This window comes from Condylura cristata, unplaced genomic scaffold, assembly GCF_000260355.1.
Source record: "Condylura cristata isolate star-nosed mole 26May11 unplaced genomic scaffold, ConCri1.0 scaffold00019, whole genome shotgun sequence".
NCBI classification, from domain to species: domain Eukaryota; kingdom Metazoa; phylum Chordata; class Mammalia; order Eulipotyphla; family Talpidae; genus Condylura; species Condylura cristata.
In genome coordinates this window covers 5,759,076-5,775,784 of record NW_004567120.1, presented here as the reverse complement: position 1 = coordinate 5,775,784, position 16,709 = coordinate 5,759,076, and the positions used below count along the sequence as shown (strand labels likewise).

The 16,709-nt window shown below is 34.5% G+C and overlaps 1 protein-coding gene across 1 annotated transcript in view; it reads left to right on the top strand.

Annotated features, from left to right (window-relative positions):
- Positions 1 to 14,810: 14,810 nt before the first annotated feature.
- The window catches only part of POF1B (premature ovarian failure, 1B), a 68,222-nt gene continuing 66,323 nt past the window's right edge, over positions 14,811 to 16,709 (top strand). The window contains exons 1-2 of the mRNA XM_004685625.2: positions 14,811 to 14,909; positions 15,028 to 15,345. Of these exons, the coding sequence (XP_004685682.1) occupies positions 15,067 to 15,345 (279 nt within the window). The 5' untranslated portion in view covers positions 14,811 to 14,909; positions 15,028 to 15,066. The remainder of the gene's footprint in view (positions 14,910 to 15,027; positions 15,346 to 16,709) is intronic.

The following is a 16,709-nucleotide window of genomic DNA, read 5'->3' as shown; positions in this document are numbered from 1 at the left end:
TAAGCTATGGATTCTCATTTTCTTCCTTCACATAATTAAAAGTAGAGAGGAACATGGAAGGAATTGTGTTAAGTGAGATCATTCAGAAAGAGAAAGACAAATACCAAATGATTTTATTCACATGTAGAATACAGAGAAATAAAACACAAGAACAGACAAAATTAAACCATAAATGGAAAAAAAAACACAGAAATCTGACTGTAGAATTGATGCTACCACAAAGGGGTGGTCAGAGGTGGGGAGAAAAAAAGGGGTGGGGTCCCAATGGTCTATGATGAAGGACTGTGGATGTTTTGGCGATATGTGTGTGTGATAATATACATCTGAATAGGTTGAACCTATACACTTAAATCATATACAATGCTGTAATCCAGCATTGCCCCAGTAAAAACTAAAAAATAAAAAATGTAGGTAGAAGGAAACCATTTAAGATAAGTTGTGATTTACTTATATCATAAGTGTCTGTGTGCTTTTGGATGAGCCTTATTTGTCTATAGGAAAAAGAATGACTCTAACTATACTCCTGGAACTAGAAATCGAATTAAATACAGCTGATACCCATAAGGAGTTCCCAAACAATCTAGATCTAGTCAAACTGTTGTATATATGTATGATAAACACTTATTAATGTGGTGGATGTTATTGAAAAATTTCTTTCAAATGTACTTTATAACAATGCTGGAACATTATCATTTTATAAATATCACCTCTTGTTACTTAAGTACAAGAATATGGTCAATCTATACATCTTGGGTGTTGGTGGGTTTTTTCTCAGCATTCTTATCTTCTCCTCTATCATTTTATATTACACATTTTATCTGTCCTAGCTTTCATTAGCCAACTGTATGCTTTTATTGCTTCTATAGAATCAATGCTCTATAGCTGTCATTTACATTGTACAACTTTGTTTTTAGTAACTGAGCCATATTCCGCTCAATAATACCTATTTCGAATGGTCCTATCTAATTCAATGATGTTTTATTCTTTAATTTTTTAAAATAAAGCATTGTTTATAGAACATAATGGTATTTTTTATAAATAAAAAATAATTTTTATTTATAAGCATCCCTTAGGGGCCTTCCTGGTGACCTTGGGGTTAAGTCTTAGCACTACTACCACGAAGACCCTGAGTTGAACCTCTTGCCAGGGAGCTGACCCACATAGCACAGCAGACTTCTCCTGCTCACCCACTGCTCCCTTCAGCAGTGTAGTTCAGTAGATCACCTGTTCTGCGCCCCACTCTGCTCTGGTGAATACACTCAACGCCTGCACCTTTGTTCTAAACTCCAGTTTTTCTAAGCAAAAATAAATAAATAAAACTTTAAAAAAAGAAAAGTTTTAAAGCATCCCTCAGATTTTCTTAATTGTCTTTAAAATTTTTCATGCACATAATTTCATTTTTTATATTTAGTATGATAACAGAGACTGAAAATATAGTTATAGTTAGAGTGTGTTATAACATTGCTTGAAATAGAGAAATAGCAAAATGATCCTATGAACAGATTCATCAATGTGGAGGTTTATTTATCATTCTTCCACACATTGGAAAATAATGTAGCTTTTTATAAGTTGTCCCAGTTTGAATGAGTATGTAAGTACATCCTGTGCCAAAATGGTGTGGGAATTTCACAGGGAAACAACACATTGTACAAAATGAAGGATGACATAATGAATATATTTTAAAGAGTTAAAAATTAGAAAACTGGTTATAAAGTTGATGTCTTAATGTTGACTTGTATCCACAAATCTTTATATTTATTTAATTATCCTGAAATGTACCTATTATTTTTTTACATTTTCAAAGTACACTAAAAAAAAAAAACAACGTTTTCACTCATTAATTACAGTTTCAGATTGAAAGTGATATTCTTTGAACATATAAAAGATGAGATTTTTTGACATCTTCCATTTTTAAAACAGCAATGAAGAAGTTAGCTGTCATTCTTTTCATTTAACAAATGCTTTGTTTTTAAATTTCCTTACTTTTAATAGCACACTAATCACAGCTCAAGAAAAGATTAATGAAGTAGGCTATATATACAAGAAGGAATTTCCCATAATGAATCTTAAGAGATTAGTTCAGTTCATTTAATGTAATTGTTTTTTAAAAAAGATTTATTTATGTGTACAGAACTGGGGTGCAGGCCAGAGGTGCAGGGGTGGTGAGAGGATTCACCAGAGACAGAGTGGGGAGCAGAACAGGCAGATCGATGAAGTACACTGCTGAGGGGAGCAGTGGGTGGGTCAGGAGAAGTCTGCAGCGCCATATGGGTCACCTCCGGGGCCTGGGATTGAACTTGCACTGAAGAAGCTGGGGCCAGCTGGTGGCACAATGGGTTAGGATACAATGGGTATCCTAACCCATTGTGCCACCAGGGAGGGCTCCATTTAATGTAATTCTTTTTTTTTAAAGATTTATTTATTTATTCATACAGAACTGGGGTACAGGCCAGAGATGCGCAGAGTGAGAGGATTCACCAGGAACAGAGTGGGGAGCAGAACAGGCAGATCGACAAAGTACATACACTGCTGAGGGGAGCAGCGGGCGGGTCAGGAGAGTCTGCTGGGCCATGTGGATCTCCTTCTGGGCAGGTGGGGAACGAACTCATGCGGAATAGGCTTAAGCTTCTTAGTGCAGTGCTTTAACCCCCTGCGCCACCAGGGAGGGCCCCATTTAAAGATTCATTTAAATTCATTTAATTTCCTTTTTTTTTAGCTTTTCTACATTTCTACTATGTTGTTTTTCAGCATTTGTTTTTTTATTTCCCTGTATGAGACTCATTGGTTGTTTCGACACATAACATTCGGCCTTAAAACAGCTTTGGGAAATTTTAAGTCATAATAATTTTAAAATTAATTTAGTATTACTCTCATTTCCCCATCTGGAACTTAGAGTAACTTTGATTAAATATTATCACATTGTCTACTACATTCTTTAATTTTTTATCCATGTTTTTACACGTGTGTCTTTTAAGATTCATTATGGGAAATTTCTTCTTGTATATAGTCTAGTTCATTAATCTTTTCTTGAGCTGTGATCAATGTGCTATTAAATGAAATTTTGAAATTTATATCTTGTGTATCGATTTTTTATTTCTAAAGTTCTATTTGGATCATTTTCATGTTTGCTATATCATTTTTATGCAGTTCCTTTTCACTTGTCATTTGTTTCTTAAAACATAATTAGCTTAGTTTTCTCTGAGTGCATATGATGATTCTGACATCTCAAGATTTGGAGAGCCCAATTCTGTTGTGTATTAGTTTTACATATGGTATATTGTCCTTTTGTGATTGATTATCACTTTCAGTGGGAACTCATGGCCCCTAACAGGTTTATCTAAGAGAATATCCCAGCCCTGATATCTTCCATCAGAGAGGTCATGGTTAACTTCTTTCTGGTGCTTGGGAGTTTTACCAGTCTAGAACCATTTTAAACTTGGGCTTTAGGAATTGATTTTCTTTTTTTTTTTTAATCTACTCATCATGTAAATATATCCTACAACATAGGGATGGGGAAAAGTAAGAAATTATCTCTAGTTCATCCTTGTACAAAAGAAAAAAATTAACTCTTTGGTGACCTTAGATTAATATGTGGAAGTTTTTGATTTATGCCTTCTTTATCTTGCAAGGTCATTATTATGAATGGCAGAAATAAATATTGCTATAAAAAGTGGGTAAATTTTAGGAACTAGGACTCAGTGAAGTACCATTGATTTTAGCTTCTTCATATTTGCAATGTGTAAAAACGCCATTTAAAATTTTATTTTTCCAGTCCTCCCTGGTGGCACAAGGGGTTAGGACGCAGCACTGCAAGCTAGCTGCAGCCACTTCCGTACAAGTGGGGTCCTCAACGTCTCTTGTCTTGCCCGCTGCTCCCCTTAGCACTGTTCTTTGTCAGTCAGCCTGTTCTGTCCCCACTCTGTCTCTGATGAAACCTCTCACTACCCCTGCATTTCTGGCCTGTACCTCAGTTCGGTATGCATACATAAATAAATCTTTTAAAAAATTTATTTTTCCTTAAAATAATCTTCAATCTGCAATTTTTTAAAGTGAAAAGAGAGCAACTCAAAGAAAACTCATAATCACCTATAGCAGGAGTTGCAAATTATTACATACATCATTTCTGTAAATAAAATTTTATAAATCATATTCCTTTGCACACTGTTTATTGTAGTTCTTGTAGTACAAGGTAAAATTGAATAATTGAGAAAGAGACTTCTGGCTTGCAATTCCTAAACTGCTTATTATATATAAGAACTTTTAGAGAAAATTTTTCTTTGAGGAAAAAATGCCCTAAGGAAGTCACTTTAAATTTCACCTTACTTACCCAGAAATAAACATAGCTGATAGAAAATTTTGAAGTTGCAAATACCCTGTTTCAGTAAGGTGTTGGCTAATATGGCATATCCTTGTGCTTAAGGGTATTAATAGCCATACTAAAATGAATTCATAGGTTTTCAGAACCTAACTAATCTCCTTTAACACTGCCAGAAAATGACTGTGACTAATTACCATATTTTTATAGTTTAAATAGTAAGAATGAATAAGGTATTCTATGGATGAACTGTAACACCTCTGATTCATGTGTTTATTAATAGTCATGTGTAATCTGTAATCTGTTTTAGAATTACCTATGGCAGCATATGAGGATTTTTGTTTTGTTTTTGTTTTAAAAGGCAGGGAAGAAGAAGAAATAATACTCTACTAACACGTAATAAATTTCTCCTAAAGACTACTGCTGACAAACATAAAACCATATAACTATACAAACTAATATTTTGTGAGACTTGAAGAAAAGCATGATAGAATTTAAAAAATGAGGTAAATGGTTTCTCAATCATTTCTTCTTTTTCTCAGAGTAGGAAATGCCTACCTGATAAAAGGTGCAATTTTCTTTGTATATATCCCCTTAGTAATTCATAACCTAACAGCTAATTCTAACAACACTCCCTTAAAAGAATGCCCCAAGAAAGTAGAGAAGAGGAAAAATGATTGTTCTAGACCATACATGCCCAACCTACTCATAGGGAAATCAGTCCTAGTGCTAATAGTTATCTGGATTTTAAAAATGTTTCTTCTTATTATTAAAATTTTTAGTATACATAAAAATTAACTTTTCTCTTTGTGTCTTGTCCTATTAGTTTCATTTATGTATGAATTCTTACAATCATCACCACTGATAGTATAAAGAACAACTCCAACACCCCCAAAAGAATTTCTTCATTCCTTCATCCCTTCATCCCTTTGTATTCACATTTCTTCCTAGTACAAATCCATAGCATCTATAGTCCTGTAGATTTGTGTTTTCTCACAACTCATAAATGGAATAATATAATATCTATCTTTTTGGATTAACATTCTTTTACATAGTAAAATGCACTTAATACTCGTGCTGTCCCTGGTGGTGCAACAGGTTAAAGCACCACATTATGAAGCTCTCAGAAACCGTTGCAGCACAAGTTCGATCCCTGGCCAGGGAGCTGACCCACATGGCGTGGCAGACCTCTTCTGACCAGCCCCGCTGATCCCCTCAGCAGTGTACTTTGTCAGTCTGCTTGTTCTGCTCCCCACTCTGTCTCTGGTGAATCCTCTCACTCACCACACCTCTAGCCTGTACCCCAGTTCAGTAAGCATAAATAAATAAATCCTTTTAAAAAATGCTTTTAATACTCATCCATGTTTGGTTATATAAAATCTACTCCTTTTTACTGCCAAGAAGTATTCCATCATATGGAATTACCACTGTTGGAAGGATAGCTGGGTTGTTTCATGTTTTCACAAATTAATAAAGTTGCAATAAATATTTGCATAAAGGTTCTTGTGTGAATATTAATTTTAATTTCTCACTTCAACAAAGGGAAGGACAAAGATCATATGATTATCTCAGTAGAAGATATAGAAAAAACTTTGACAATACTCCATGTATTTTTATGGCAATAGCCTTCAACAAAATGGGTTTGAAAGAATGAACCTCAACATAAAGAGACCATACAAAACAAATCCACAGACAGCATTATACCCAATGGTAAAAACCTGAAAGCTTTTCTTCTAAGATCACGGACAAGGATATCCACTCACCACTACTAATCTATTCAACATAGTGTTGAAATCTGAGCAAGATAAGTTAGACAAATAAGAGATATAAAGCTATCTAAATTGTAAAGGAAGAAGTAAACCTAGCACCATTTAAAGGTGACACAATAATACAAAGAGAAAATCATTAAGACTATGGTTAAAAGCTATTAGAAATTGGCCCTCCGTGATGGCACAGCGGGTTAAAGCGCAGCACTGAGAAGCTAAAGCCACTTCCGCATGAGTTTGATCCCCACCTGCCCCGGAGGTGACCACATAGCGCAGCAGACCTCTCCTGGCCCGCCCGCTGCTCCCCGCTGCTCCCCTCAGCAGTGTGCTTCGTAGATCTGCCTGTTCTGCTCCCCACTCTGTCTCTGGTGAAGCCTCTCACCCTCCGCATCTCTGGCCAGTACCACAGTTCTGTATGAATAAAATAAATCTTAAAAAAAAAAGCTATTAGAAATTAACAATTATTTAAAAAGTGGTAAGTTACAAAAGTAATATACAAAAAAATTACATTTTTATACATAAAAAATGAACTAGCACAAAGAGAAATTAGGGAACTAACCCCAATTATAATCAGATCAACAAGATATTAACTTGGAATAAATTTAACGAAAGGTATGAATTAAGTGTATATTAAAAACTACAAGACATTGTTGAAAGAGAAAAGAGACAAAGAGCTATAAAGGTATCCCATGCTCACAGATTTGAAGAGTTAGCATTGCTGAAATGACTATTTTACATAAAGCAATATACTGATTCAATGTAACCCTTATAAAATTCTGGCATTCTTCAAAAGAATAGAAGAAAAAAATCATAAAATTTGTTTGGAATAACAAAAAACCCTGAATAGCAAAAGTACTCCTGAGGAAAAATGAGAACAAAAATGGAGGTACCACATTCGTTAACTTTTAACTGTCTTACAAAACAATAGTAATTTTTAAAACTTGTTATTGGAATAAAAAGAAGCATTTATCGTTAGAACAGAATGGATAGCCTAGAAATAAACTACACAGATATGAATAATTTACAACAAAAGAATCAGGACCCTATACAAACATGAAAAATAATGCTTGGAAAAGGCAAATAAAACACCCCTGTGAGAATGGCCTGTATCAAAAAGACTTAAAACAACCAGTGTTGACAATCATGTGGACAAAAAGGAAATCTCATTTATTGTCAGAGAAAATGCAATTTGGGGCAGCATCTATGGAAAATGGTATAAATATTCCTCAAAAACTAAAAATGAAAATACCATATTACCCAGCAATATACTGTTAACTGCACAAAAATTATGAAAACATATATCTATTTACATTATTGTTCATTTTAAAACAATGTGTACTTCCTCCCCCATTCACCCATTTCATTAAATAATAAATAAATAAATAAAATTACAGCGTGAACATACATGTTTCACATCCTCAAAAGCTTATTCTTAGTAGTATAGACTTCCAAATAAAGATATCACAAATAAATATAATTACAAAATGTGAAAAATATATAAAAACACTAACATAAAAAATTATGTGTCCCTATGTTCAAAGCAGCATTATTCACAATAGTTTGGTTATATAACCAAATAATTACTATTTTGCTAACCAAACATAAATACTTATAGACAGATAGCCAATTAAGAAACTGTGAAATATATATCCAATGGAATGCTACTCAGCCATTTGATAAGTACCTCTTGGGACAAAATGTTTGGGTCTTGCGGTGATTATGCTAACTGAAATAAGCCAGAAAATGAAAGTCAGTTACCACCAGATGGCTGCACTCATATACAGAAAATAAATAACTGAGGAAAATAAACTGGCAAAGCATAGTACAAATAATTGATTCCATGAAAAATATACTGGCTAACAGATGGGATGGGGGAGAGAAAAAGGTTTAGGGGATAAAAGGTGATAAGGGGGTCTCCCTGGTGGCACAGGGGTTAAAGACACAGTGTTATCAAATAATAACCAGCCACTGCAGCACAAGTTCAACCCCCAGCCATGGAAGTAACCCACACTGGCACAGCAGACCTCTCTTGTCTCTCCCACTGCTCCCCTCAGCATTGTACTTCAGTGGATCTGCCTGTTCTGCTCCCCACTCAGTCTTTGGTGAATCCTCTCATCCCCCACATCTCTGGCCTACACCCCAATTCTTGTGTGCTTAAATAAATAAATCTTTAAGAAATCAAAACAAAAAAAGTTGATAACATATTAGAACTAGAACTTAGTAGAAAGTGAGTGGAGAATGTATACATTTAGAAGTATAAACTTTACTCCTGAAATTTTATAATTATGTAAATGACAAATCAATATTTTTTTCTCATGTGTTGTTGGATTTAATTTGTTACTATTTTGCTAATGATTTTTGCATCTATATTCATGAGAGTTATTTGTTTCATGAGTCGTTTCCCTTGTATTATCATGGTTTTTAATATTAGGGTAATTACTTCATAAAGTTCTTTAGGAACTTTGCCTTCCTCTTCTATATTCTGGAAAGAATGTACAGAAAATATGTTCATTTCCCTTAAATGTTTTCCCTTAAATGTTTGATGGAATTCAGCAATTTTCTTTGAAAAGAATTACTATTATGTTTTCTTTTTACTATTATGTCTTACTTTTAAATATAGGGCTAATCAGTATCTGTTCCATGTTGGGTGAACTATGGTAGTGTTTGGTTTTCAAGGAATAGGGTCCTTTCATCTAGGTGGGAGAATATATGTGCATAGAATTGTTTGTATAGTGCTTCATTATTCTTTTAATGCCCATGGAGGCAGTAGTGGTATTTTTTCTTTCCCTCATGATTTTGATTATTACATTTTCTTTCTTTATATTATTAGAAGATTATCAATTTTACAAACTTTTCCCCAAGAATTGTCTTTTTTTATTTGATTATTTTCCCATTCTTTATCTGTTCTCAATCTCGGTAATTTCAGTTCTTATATTTATTATTTCCTCGGTTTTATTTGGCTACCTTTGCACCTATATTTTGTATAATCTTACTACTTTAAAGTCATTCCAATAAATGACTAACTCTCAAACTTTAGTGCAGCTTCCACTTCCTGTTAGGTTGATTGATCTTTCTGTGTGACATCCTTTGGAACTTCCTCACTTTCATTGTTTTCCTCTTTTACTAGTCAGGCCTGCCCTTTATGATAATTTCTACTAGAGGCAAGTTTCTATCTGCAAAAGTCCTGGCAATTCCATTCCTCTCTTATTCTGAGCAAAATCTAAAACATAATGTTAAAGCTGCTGTTTATTGTATGACAACCAGCTACGTGTTAAACATATTACATGTACTTTATCTAACTCAGAAAACAAGTCCTTTGTTAGGGACAATTACTAATTTCATGGAGTATAACGGATACATAGGGAAATAACATGATTTGCCAGACTATAGCATTAATGTGTGGTAGAGCCCAAATTTAAATCTAGTCGGTCTGACTACAAAGCTACATGAATCAGTATTATATCACTTCCTGGTGTACTCCAGTATTTTCCATTTATTAAAATTAAACTATTTTAATTTTAATGTTAGAATACTTTTTTTTACGATTATGGTTATTGAGGTAATATTGGTTCACATCCTTTTATCTCCTTTGGGGTTTATCATTTGAAATCTCTATAAATGTATCTTTTTACACCTGCCTACCTACAGCTAGTGATCCAATAATCCTCCACCATGTTCCATTGTGCCCTCTCCTTCCATTACCATGCTTTCACCTTCACCTTATGGATGCCTCAGTTTCGCAATCAGATGTCATAGATTTAATATTGATTTTGTTTTGTCTGATTCTTAGTTTTGCTTCTCAATATTTGACATATAAATGAGACCACCTGGTATTTTTCTTTCTCCTTATTTACTGTGGCTAACTCTGCAGGACCTCAAGTGCACCTGTCCACCCTGGCTAATGTTGTGCATGGGTGAGCACACTCCCCAGTAAGGCCAACAAATAAGTAAGCAGAGTATAGTGCACTCTGTCCTGCAAATAGCTGCAGCCCACTACTTTGTTTCAAGTAGAAGCTATAAAAAGCCCCAGGCCCGGTACAAACATGTACCCCACTCCCTGATTCCAGCACATTTCCTTTTTTTCTCTTCACGTACAGACCCTACATATACCCATGGGCGGTCCTAATAAACAGACTTCAGACCCCAGGCTCCTGCTTCATTTTCTCGTGTCTCAGAGTCTCCTACATTCGGGTGATGGGCTAACATAGCGGTCATCACACCCCTTGGTGGGTTTGCAACAATTCCCCTTAGAATTATACTCTCCAGTTTTATCCATGTTATCACAAATGTGTGTGTGTGTGCGTGTGCATTTTGGATGCACTTCTCTGTCCTTAGGCACTTAAACTAAGTTTATGTAAATTAACAATTGTAAAAGTGTTGCGTGAACATAGGAGGCCACGTATACCTTCAAATTAGCGTTTTTGTATTCTTTGGGTAGATACCTAGGAATAGACTAACAGTGTCTATGCAGGTCTATTTTTTAATTTTTTTTTGTGATTTATTTATTTATGTATACAGAACTAGGGTACAGACCAGAGGTGCAGCGGCGGCGAGAGGATTCACCAGAGACAGATGGATGAATTATACTGCTGAGAGGAGCAGCAGGTGGGCCAGGAGAGATCTGCCTCGCCAGGTGGATCACCTCCGAGGCTGGGGATTGAATTTACACTGAAGCGGCTGCAGGTAGCTTGTAGTGCTGTGTCCAAACCCGTTGTGCCACCAGGGAGCTCCGGGTAGGTTTATTTTTAATATCTTGAGAAAACTCCATACTGTTTTCCATAGGGGCTGGACCAGTCTACATTCCCACCAACAGTGTACATGGGCTTGTTGTTTCTGGCCTTTTCACTATTGGTCATTCTCACAGGTGTGCGATGGTATCTCATTGTGGTTTTGATTTGCATTTCTCTGATGAAAAGCGATGATGAGGATTTTTTTCATGTGCCTACTAGACAATGTATAATGAAGAAAATATGAAAACACAAGCCACTGGGCATGATTCACACAAAATATATTCCATGGTTAACAAAAGTTCTAAAACTCTATACATCATTAACCCATTTAGAAGATTAGAGTATGCATTAGTTTATGAAAAGCTTATAAAAGTAAGAATTATGTCAGTAAATTAAACTCTAATTCTTAAAAGCATATGGCCACAAAGCACTTTTATTTTCTAGGTATAACACACTATAAACTAGTGTTATTCAGGACACACTTTAACAAATTCTTCTTTACACTAATCTTTTTTACAGGGAAGATCAGGCTTTCCTGGGTATCCTCCAAAAAAATGAAGGTTTGACACCTGCTCAATTGTATTCATAACATACTGAGGAGTCATTTACTCTGTTCAGAATCAAGGTCTTACTTATTCTAGTGTGCCTTTGAAGCATTCAACTACTTAGTTCTAAGCAAAAACATGGTGAGGTGAAAATTTGCTCAAGCAAAAAAAAAAAAAAAGAAAGAAAGAAAATTTGCTCAAGCACAGAGATTCAGATTTCATTATGAAGATACCACAGGTCTTTCAAGGACCACCTATCTCTATTCCAATTATGTGTATCATTCGCCTCCTGATAATCTGATACAGACTTTTGACTTGAATTGATGTCAGAATAAAACTGTTCAACTTGTAAGATTCACCATTCCTTTTTATTTTAAATCAAGACAATGCTTTCTTTCCATATCCAATATTCTGAAACATTGTCCTGTGTAAGGTTTCCTAACAGTAGTTAAGCAAGTTCAAATTTAAATTCTGTCAGAAGACTGGAATGGAGTTCTGCTGGATCAAGTGTCCTGTGTTCATTTAGTAATGTATAGTTTCTTTCGATAGATTTGCACATCACCCTCATAAAACAGGTGGGGTACTGGATTAGTTATACACATAAAAACTCTATTGGTGTTTTAAATTATTCATATTGTTTTAATTATTCATATTGTTTAATATGATATTGTTAATATGATAGTTGTTTACATCAGTTTGATCAGGTAGTGATCTGTTTTAGCTTAATGATTTTAGGTAGCTAAGGTATTAAAAAAAAACAGGCCTATAGTCCTTAGGACATTCATATTTGGTTTTCAAAGGCTAATATTTCACAAAAAGCATACCATACCATCTGTGTGTAATATAGTAAAAATATTATATATTATACTTAATATGTACTTTCACATTTGATCCTAATAAAAATTTTATGAGGTAGATAAAATCAAGATATCATCAGATAGTCCCAAAACAACTCAAAGTACAAATCATTGTTTGTTCTTTTTTATTAGTACCTATAATTTGTTTTGTATAACTGGCATTCCTGCCCCTTATCTCTTCTCTTACATCCACCATCAATATGGGGAGTTTTGTTTTCTACTATATTTATTTGAATTTTTAAAGAATGAATTATTTAATCAGAAGCCATACTTTTTTTGAGTTTGTTAGAACTAAGCTGATATTTTGAAAGAATATCAGTTCTAAGGGGATATCAGATCCACCATCAAAAACTTTATTCAATACTAAACATAAGTATAATATATATAATATAATATCTATACTACTGAGTAAAACAAAATAACTTTCAGAAATACAGTTAAGGATTTTATTAACAAGTATAGGGCCAAGAACAAGGACTCAACTCTTATTATTCCATCTGCAAATGTTAGAAAGTTAGCATCATCATGAAGCTTGTAGAATGCAGTCAATTTGTTTCTACTTGCATTTTCAAGTAGAAAACATGTCAAGTACCATCATTAAGTAGGAAAATACATTTATGCATATTTATCGAAATAGGAGAGTATTAACATCATCTGAATAAAGAAGAAAGCAAGCAATTGGAGACACAGATCTTTAAAGGCACAGACGAGTTTTCACAGAAGGAGGAGAAACTTTGGTGAGAATGATCAGCGAACTTCTGAGATGAACAAAGATGTCAATATTTGTGTCACAGTTAATAATTGTTAGTCTACCACACAGTGCCTAACCTCTTTTCTTTTATGCTGTTTCTATGTTTGAAGCCCTCTCTCACTCATACCTATGAATGGGGAGAAGTGAGTGATATGGCTCAGGCATTAGATATGTGTGTTAGTTTCACACATTAATTTTTGGCCAAATGTGACTGCTTCAAATAATAATTTCCAAGAAATGTGAAGGGAAAATATGGTCAACATTTACAGGTGAAAAATATTTTATTCTTTATCTCAACCTCACGCTTTATTTGCTAAGTCACTTTTTGACTTCAGATGTTAAAAGCACTGTGTATATACATTTGCGTGTGCTTTAAATTTACATTTCAGCAATCAGAGCGGACTGAACACATTTAACAGTTATTCTCTGTTCACACATAAAGCTTAATTCAAAATTATATTGCCAATGATATAAGCAGGTTGATCTAATATTGATCTGATATTTTAATAGTCTTTTTGTAAGGTCACATGTTTCTAATTAAGTTTTCATTGATTCTTGAGGAATAGCATTAAAATAAACACGCATTAGATTTGAAAGCTTTGCACAGAACACAAAAATACAAGTGTAAATATATTATAAATTATTTTAAAAATATTTTAAGTTTGACTTTCAACATTTTGCAGACATCTTTCCACCCAAATAAGCAAAGATTCCTTTTAAAGTTACTTAATAAAGTAACAGTTCAAAACTGCTTTTTGAGGTTTCCACCTAGAAGATTTATTAGATGGTCAAATGCAGAACAATTGTAAACTTATTCAGTTGTATAGTATAGTAGATAAGAGCTTAGACTCAAAAATGAGCTGCCTTGTTCAAGTCCTATACTTCCCATTTACTAGTTTACTAGTTGGAAAAATTTTCAACCTCATTATGTTTGCACTTCAGTTCCTTACCTATAACACTCCAAATTGCAAACATAATTGCTAATAAATTTAAAGCTCCTTTCATGGTACCTGGCCTATAGTAAATGACCAGAAATCACTACCTTTTATATACTCAGCAGCTAAAAAGCTATAGTAATAAACACATCAGTTAAGTTGCCTCTAAAGAGGTACATGTCTATCCCTTAACACCTAGATATTTAAAAAGCAATCAGACTCAGCATTTCTTAAGGTTCAAACAAAGGCAGGGTGAAAGTCTTTGTACAAATGCAAAACCATAAATATAAATTCCGAAATGCATAGTGTTTGTGTGAAATGTTAGGTTTTCCTCTCATGGCCCATATGTAGACTACAATTCAATCACTTAGACAAATACTTGTAGATATGTTAGAAAGCCAGACAGTCCCGAATCAGGATAAAAGTTAGGACCCCATGGCAATCTCCCTTTAATTTTAATCAGCAGCTAGGTTTGACAAAGTATGCAAATTTACCTGTGACAACTCCTAAAGTACTACCCCATAGTTCAGCCTGGGATTCTGGAAGGTTATTGCTAAACTTAAGAACCATGGGAAAACTTTCTGTTTGACTTTTCTCTCTATTAAGCTTTGCTTTGGCCATGAAGTGAATTTCCATGCATGTGGACATGGAAACTCTGACTTCAGCCCTGAAATTCCTCATTTTTTCTATTCTAATTCTAATTCTAATTCTAATTCTAATTCTAATTCTAATTCTAATTCTAATTCTAATTCTAGTTCTAGTTCTAGTTCTAATTCTAATTCTAATTCTAATTCTAATTCTAGTTCTAATTACTAGAGAGCCTAGTAGCTATCTCTGTGGCAAAGCAGGGCCTCTGTTAGCAGGTAAAAGGGCCTGGTGAATCCACCCCTTAGAGGCGTGTCAGTACCATTTCCTGGAGCAATCTCACAGGGTGGTTCCACTTTCCATTTGCACTCAAATACTTTGCTACCTCCTCTGCAGTTGCCAGACCTGCTTCTGCGGCTACCCAGGTAACTTATTTCTCCCTGTCAACACTCAAGGCAGAAGTGGCTGATAAATGCTTCTACATGTACCTGCTTGTTTATCTTCCTACCCCGTTCTTTCATGGTTTCTCTCTTTGTTCCTTAGGGAGAACATCTGTGGAGTACCTTGCTGATCACTGAGAAGATGAGCTCAAGCTATTGGAGTGAGATGAGCCACAGCAGCTGTGGGACCCAGCAGCCCCAAGAGATACTGCAGTGCCAACCCCAGCATTACCACTGCTACCAGTCAAGCCTAGCCCAGCAGGCTCCAGAAAAAAATGTAGTATATGAGCGAGTGAGGACCTACAGTGGGCCCATGAGCAAAGTGGTTCAGGCCTTGGACCCCATCGGCCCACGGGATACGCTCTCCCCCCTCAAAACTGCCTCCTCCTACCAAAATTTGGTTTGGAGCGACCAATCCCAGGTACCACAGACAGCTGTGCCAGGCTAGTGGAGAGGGGAAATCTTGAACCTCATTTCTGTTCTTTCTCTCTGCTTCTGTTCTGCAAGATATTATCTCTTGGTGAATTGCAACTATATATGAAAAGAATAGTCACGCAAATACCATACCCTGATTGTTCCTTCGTTTAGGAATGTCTGTGTTATCAGTTCCAATGATTTTCATAATCTAATTAGGGGATATAATGGTTCATATTTTTTTTTGATTGATAGGAGTATCTGATTTGAAGATTTATTTTTGCCCCTATTGCAAAGCAATTTTCAACTTGAATACAATACTTTTTTAGGGTAGGTTGCTACCTATTTGCTTCATATCAGAAGTAAACAGGTGGGAGGTTTTTTTTTTTTTATGTATCGTGGCATGAATGGAGCAACAAGCAGTTATTTGTGTAGAGCAAATAGTATCCTATTCCAGGAAAGGCACAAAAGTCTGTTTAAAGATCATCTTCTGAATATGACACAATAGTTCCCATGAAGTCAAGGTGAAAACCTATGAATATTGGTAGAAGGAATATATGAGTTGATATAGAATTCCAATAGAAGACATAGAATTGATGTAAGCAATTGTTACATAAAAGATATAAAAGGTGAAACTCTAAGACAACCTTTAAAATGAAATGTTTGTTTTAAAAGTGGACATTTCAGTATCAATATCTGTGCGAATAATCTTGCCAATGAAAGAAAAGAACATTGCAAGACTATGTTAAAATAACACTCAATGTCTTTTCATTCTTTGTTTCTCCTTGCATTAAATTTGCATATTTTTTAATCTTTCTAAAACTTCTTTCAAAATTGAAATCTTGTTTGCAAGGTATAATTTGTATTATAAATAACTCAGAAAACAACCATTAGAATATTATTCTATGTTTATTATTCTACCAACCTGGAAAAATATAAATTAATCAAAATCACAACTTAATGTAAGATATATATATATAATCAAACCTTTTGAAAAACAGGAAAACTACAAAAGGCACAATTATCTTCTTGTATTTAAGGATGACCAATATTGGAGGGAAATATATAAAAAACAAATATGGAATTTTCTGTCAGTACTTTCCTAGTTGAGAAAAACTCCACTTGTACTGAGATTAAAGAGAAGAAAATATGAAGGTTAAAATATACTAATTTGTGTAAGTGATAATAATAATATAAAATTTACAACCCATAGTCAGTATTAGGATGTTAATGAAAAGCAAAACAGGTGTCATCTATATCCCATAGTAGCCAGAAACAATTTGAAAGTCAAACCAGAAATTATAATGGGCTAAAATCACTCAATCTGTCATAGACATTTAAACACATTAATCTGTTTTCTTGTCAAATTTT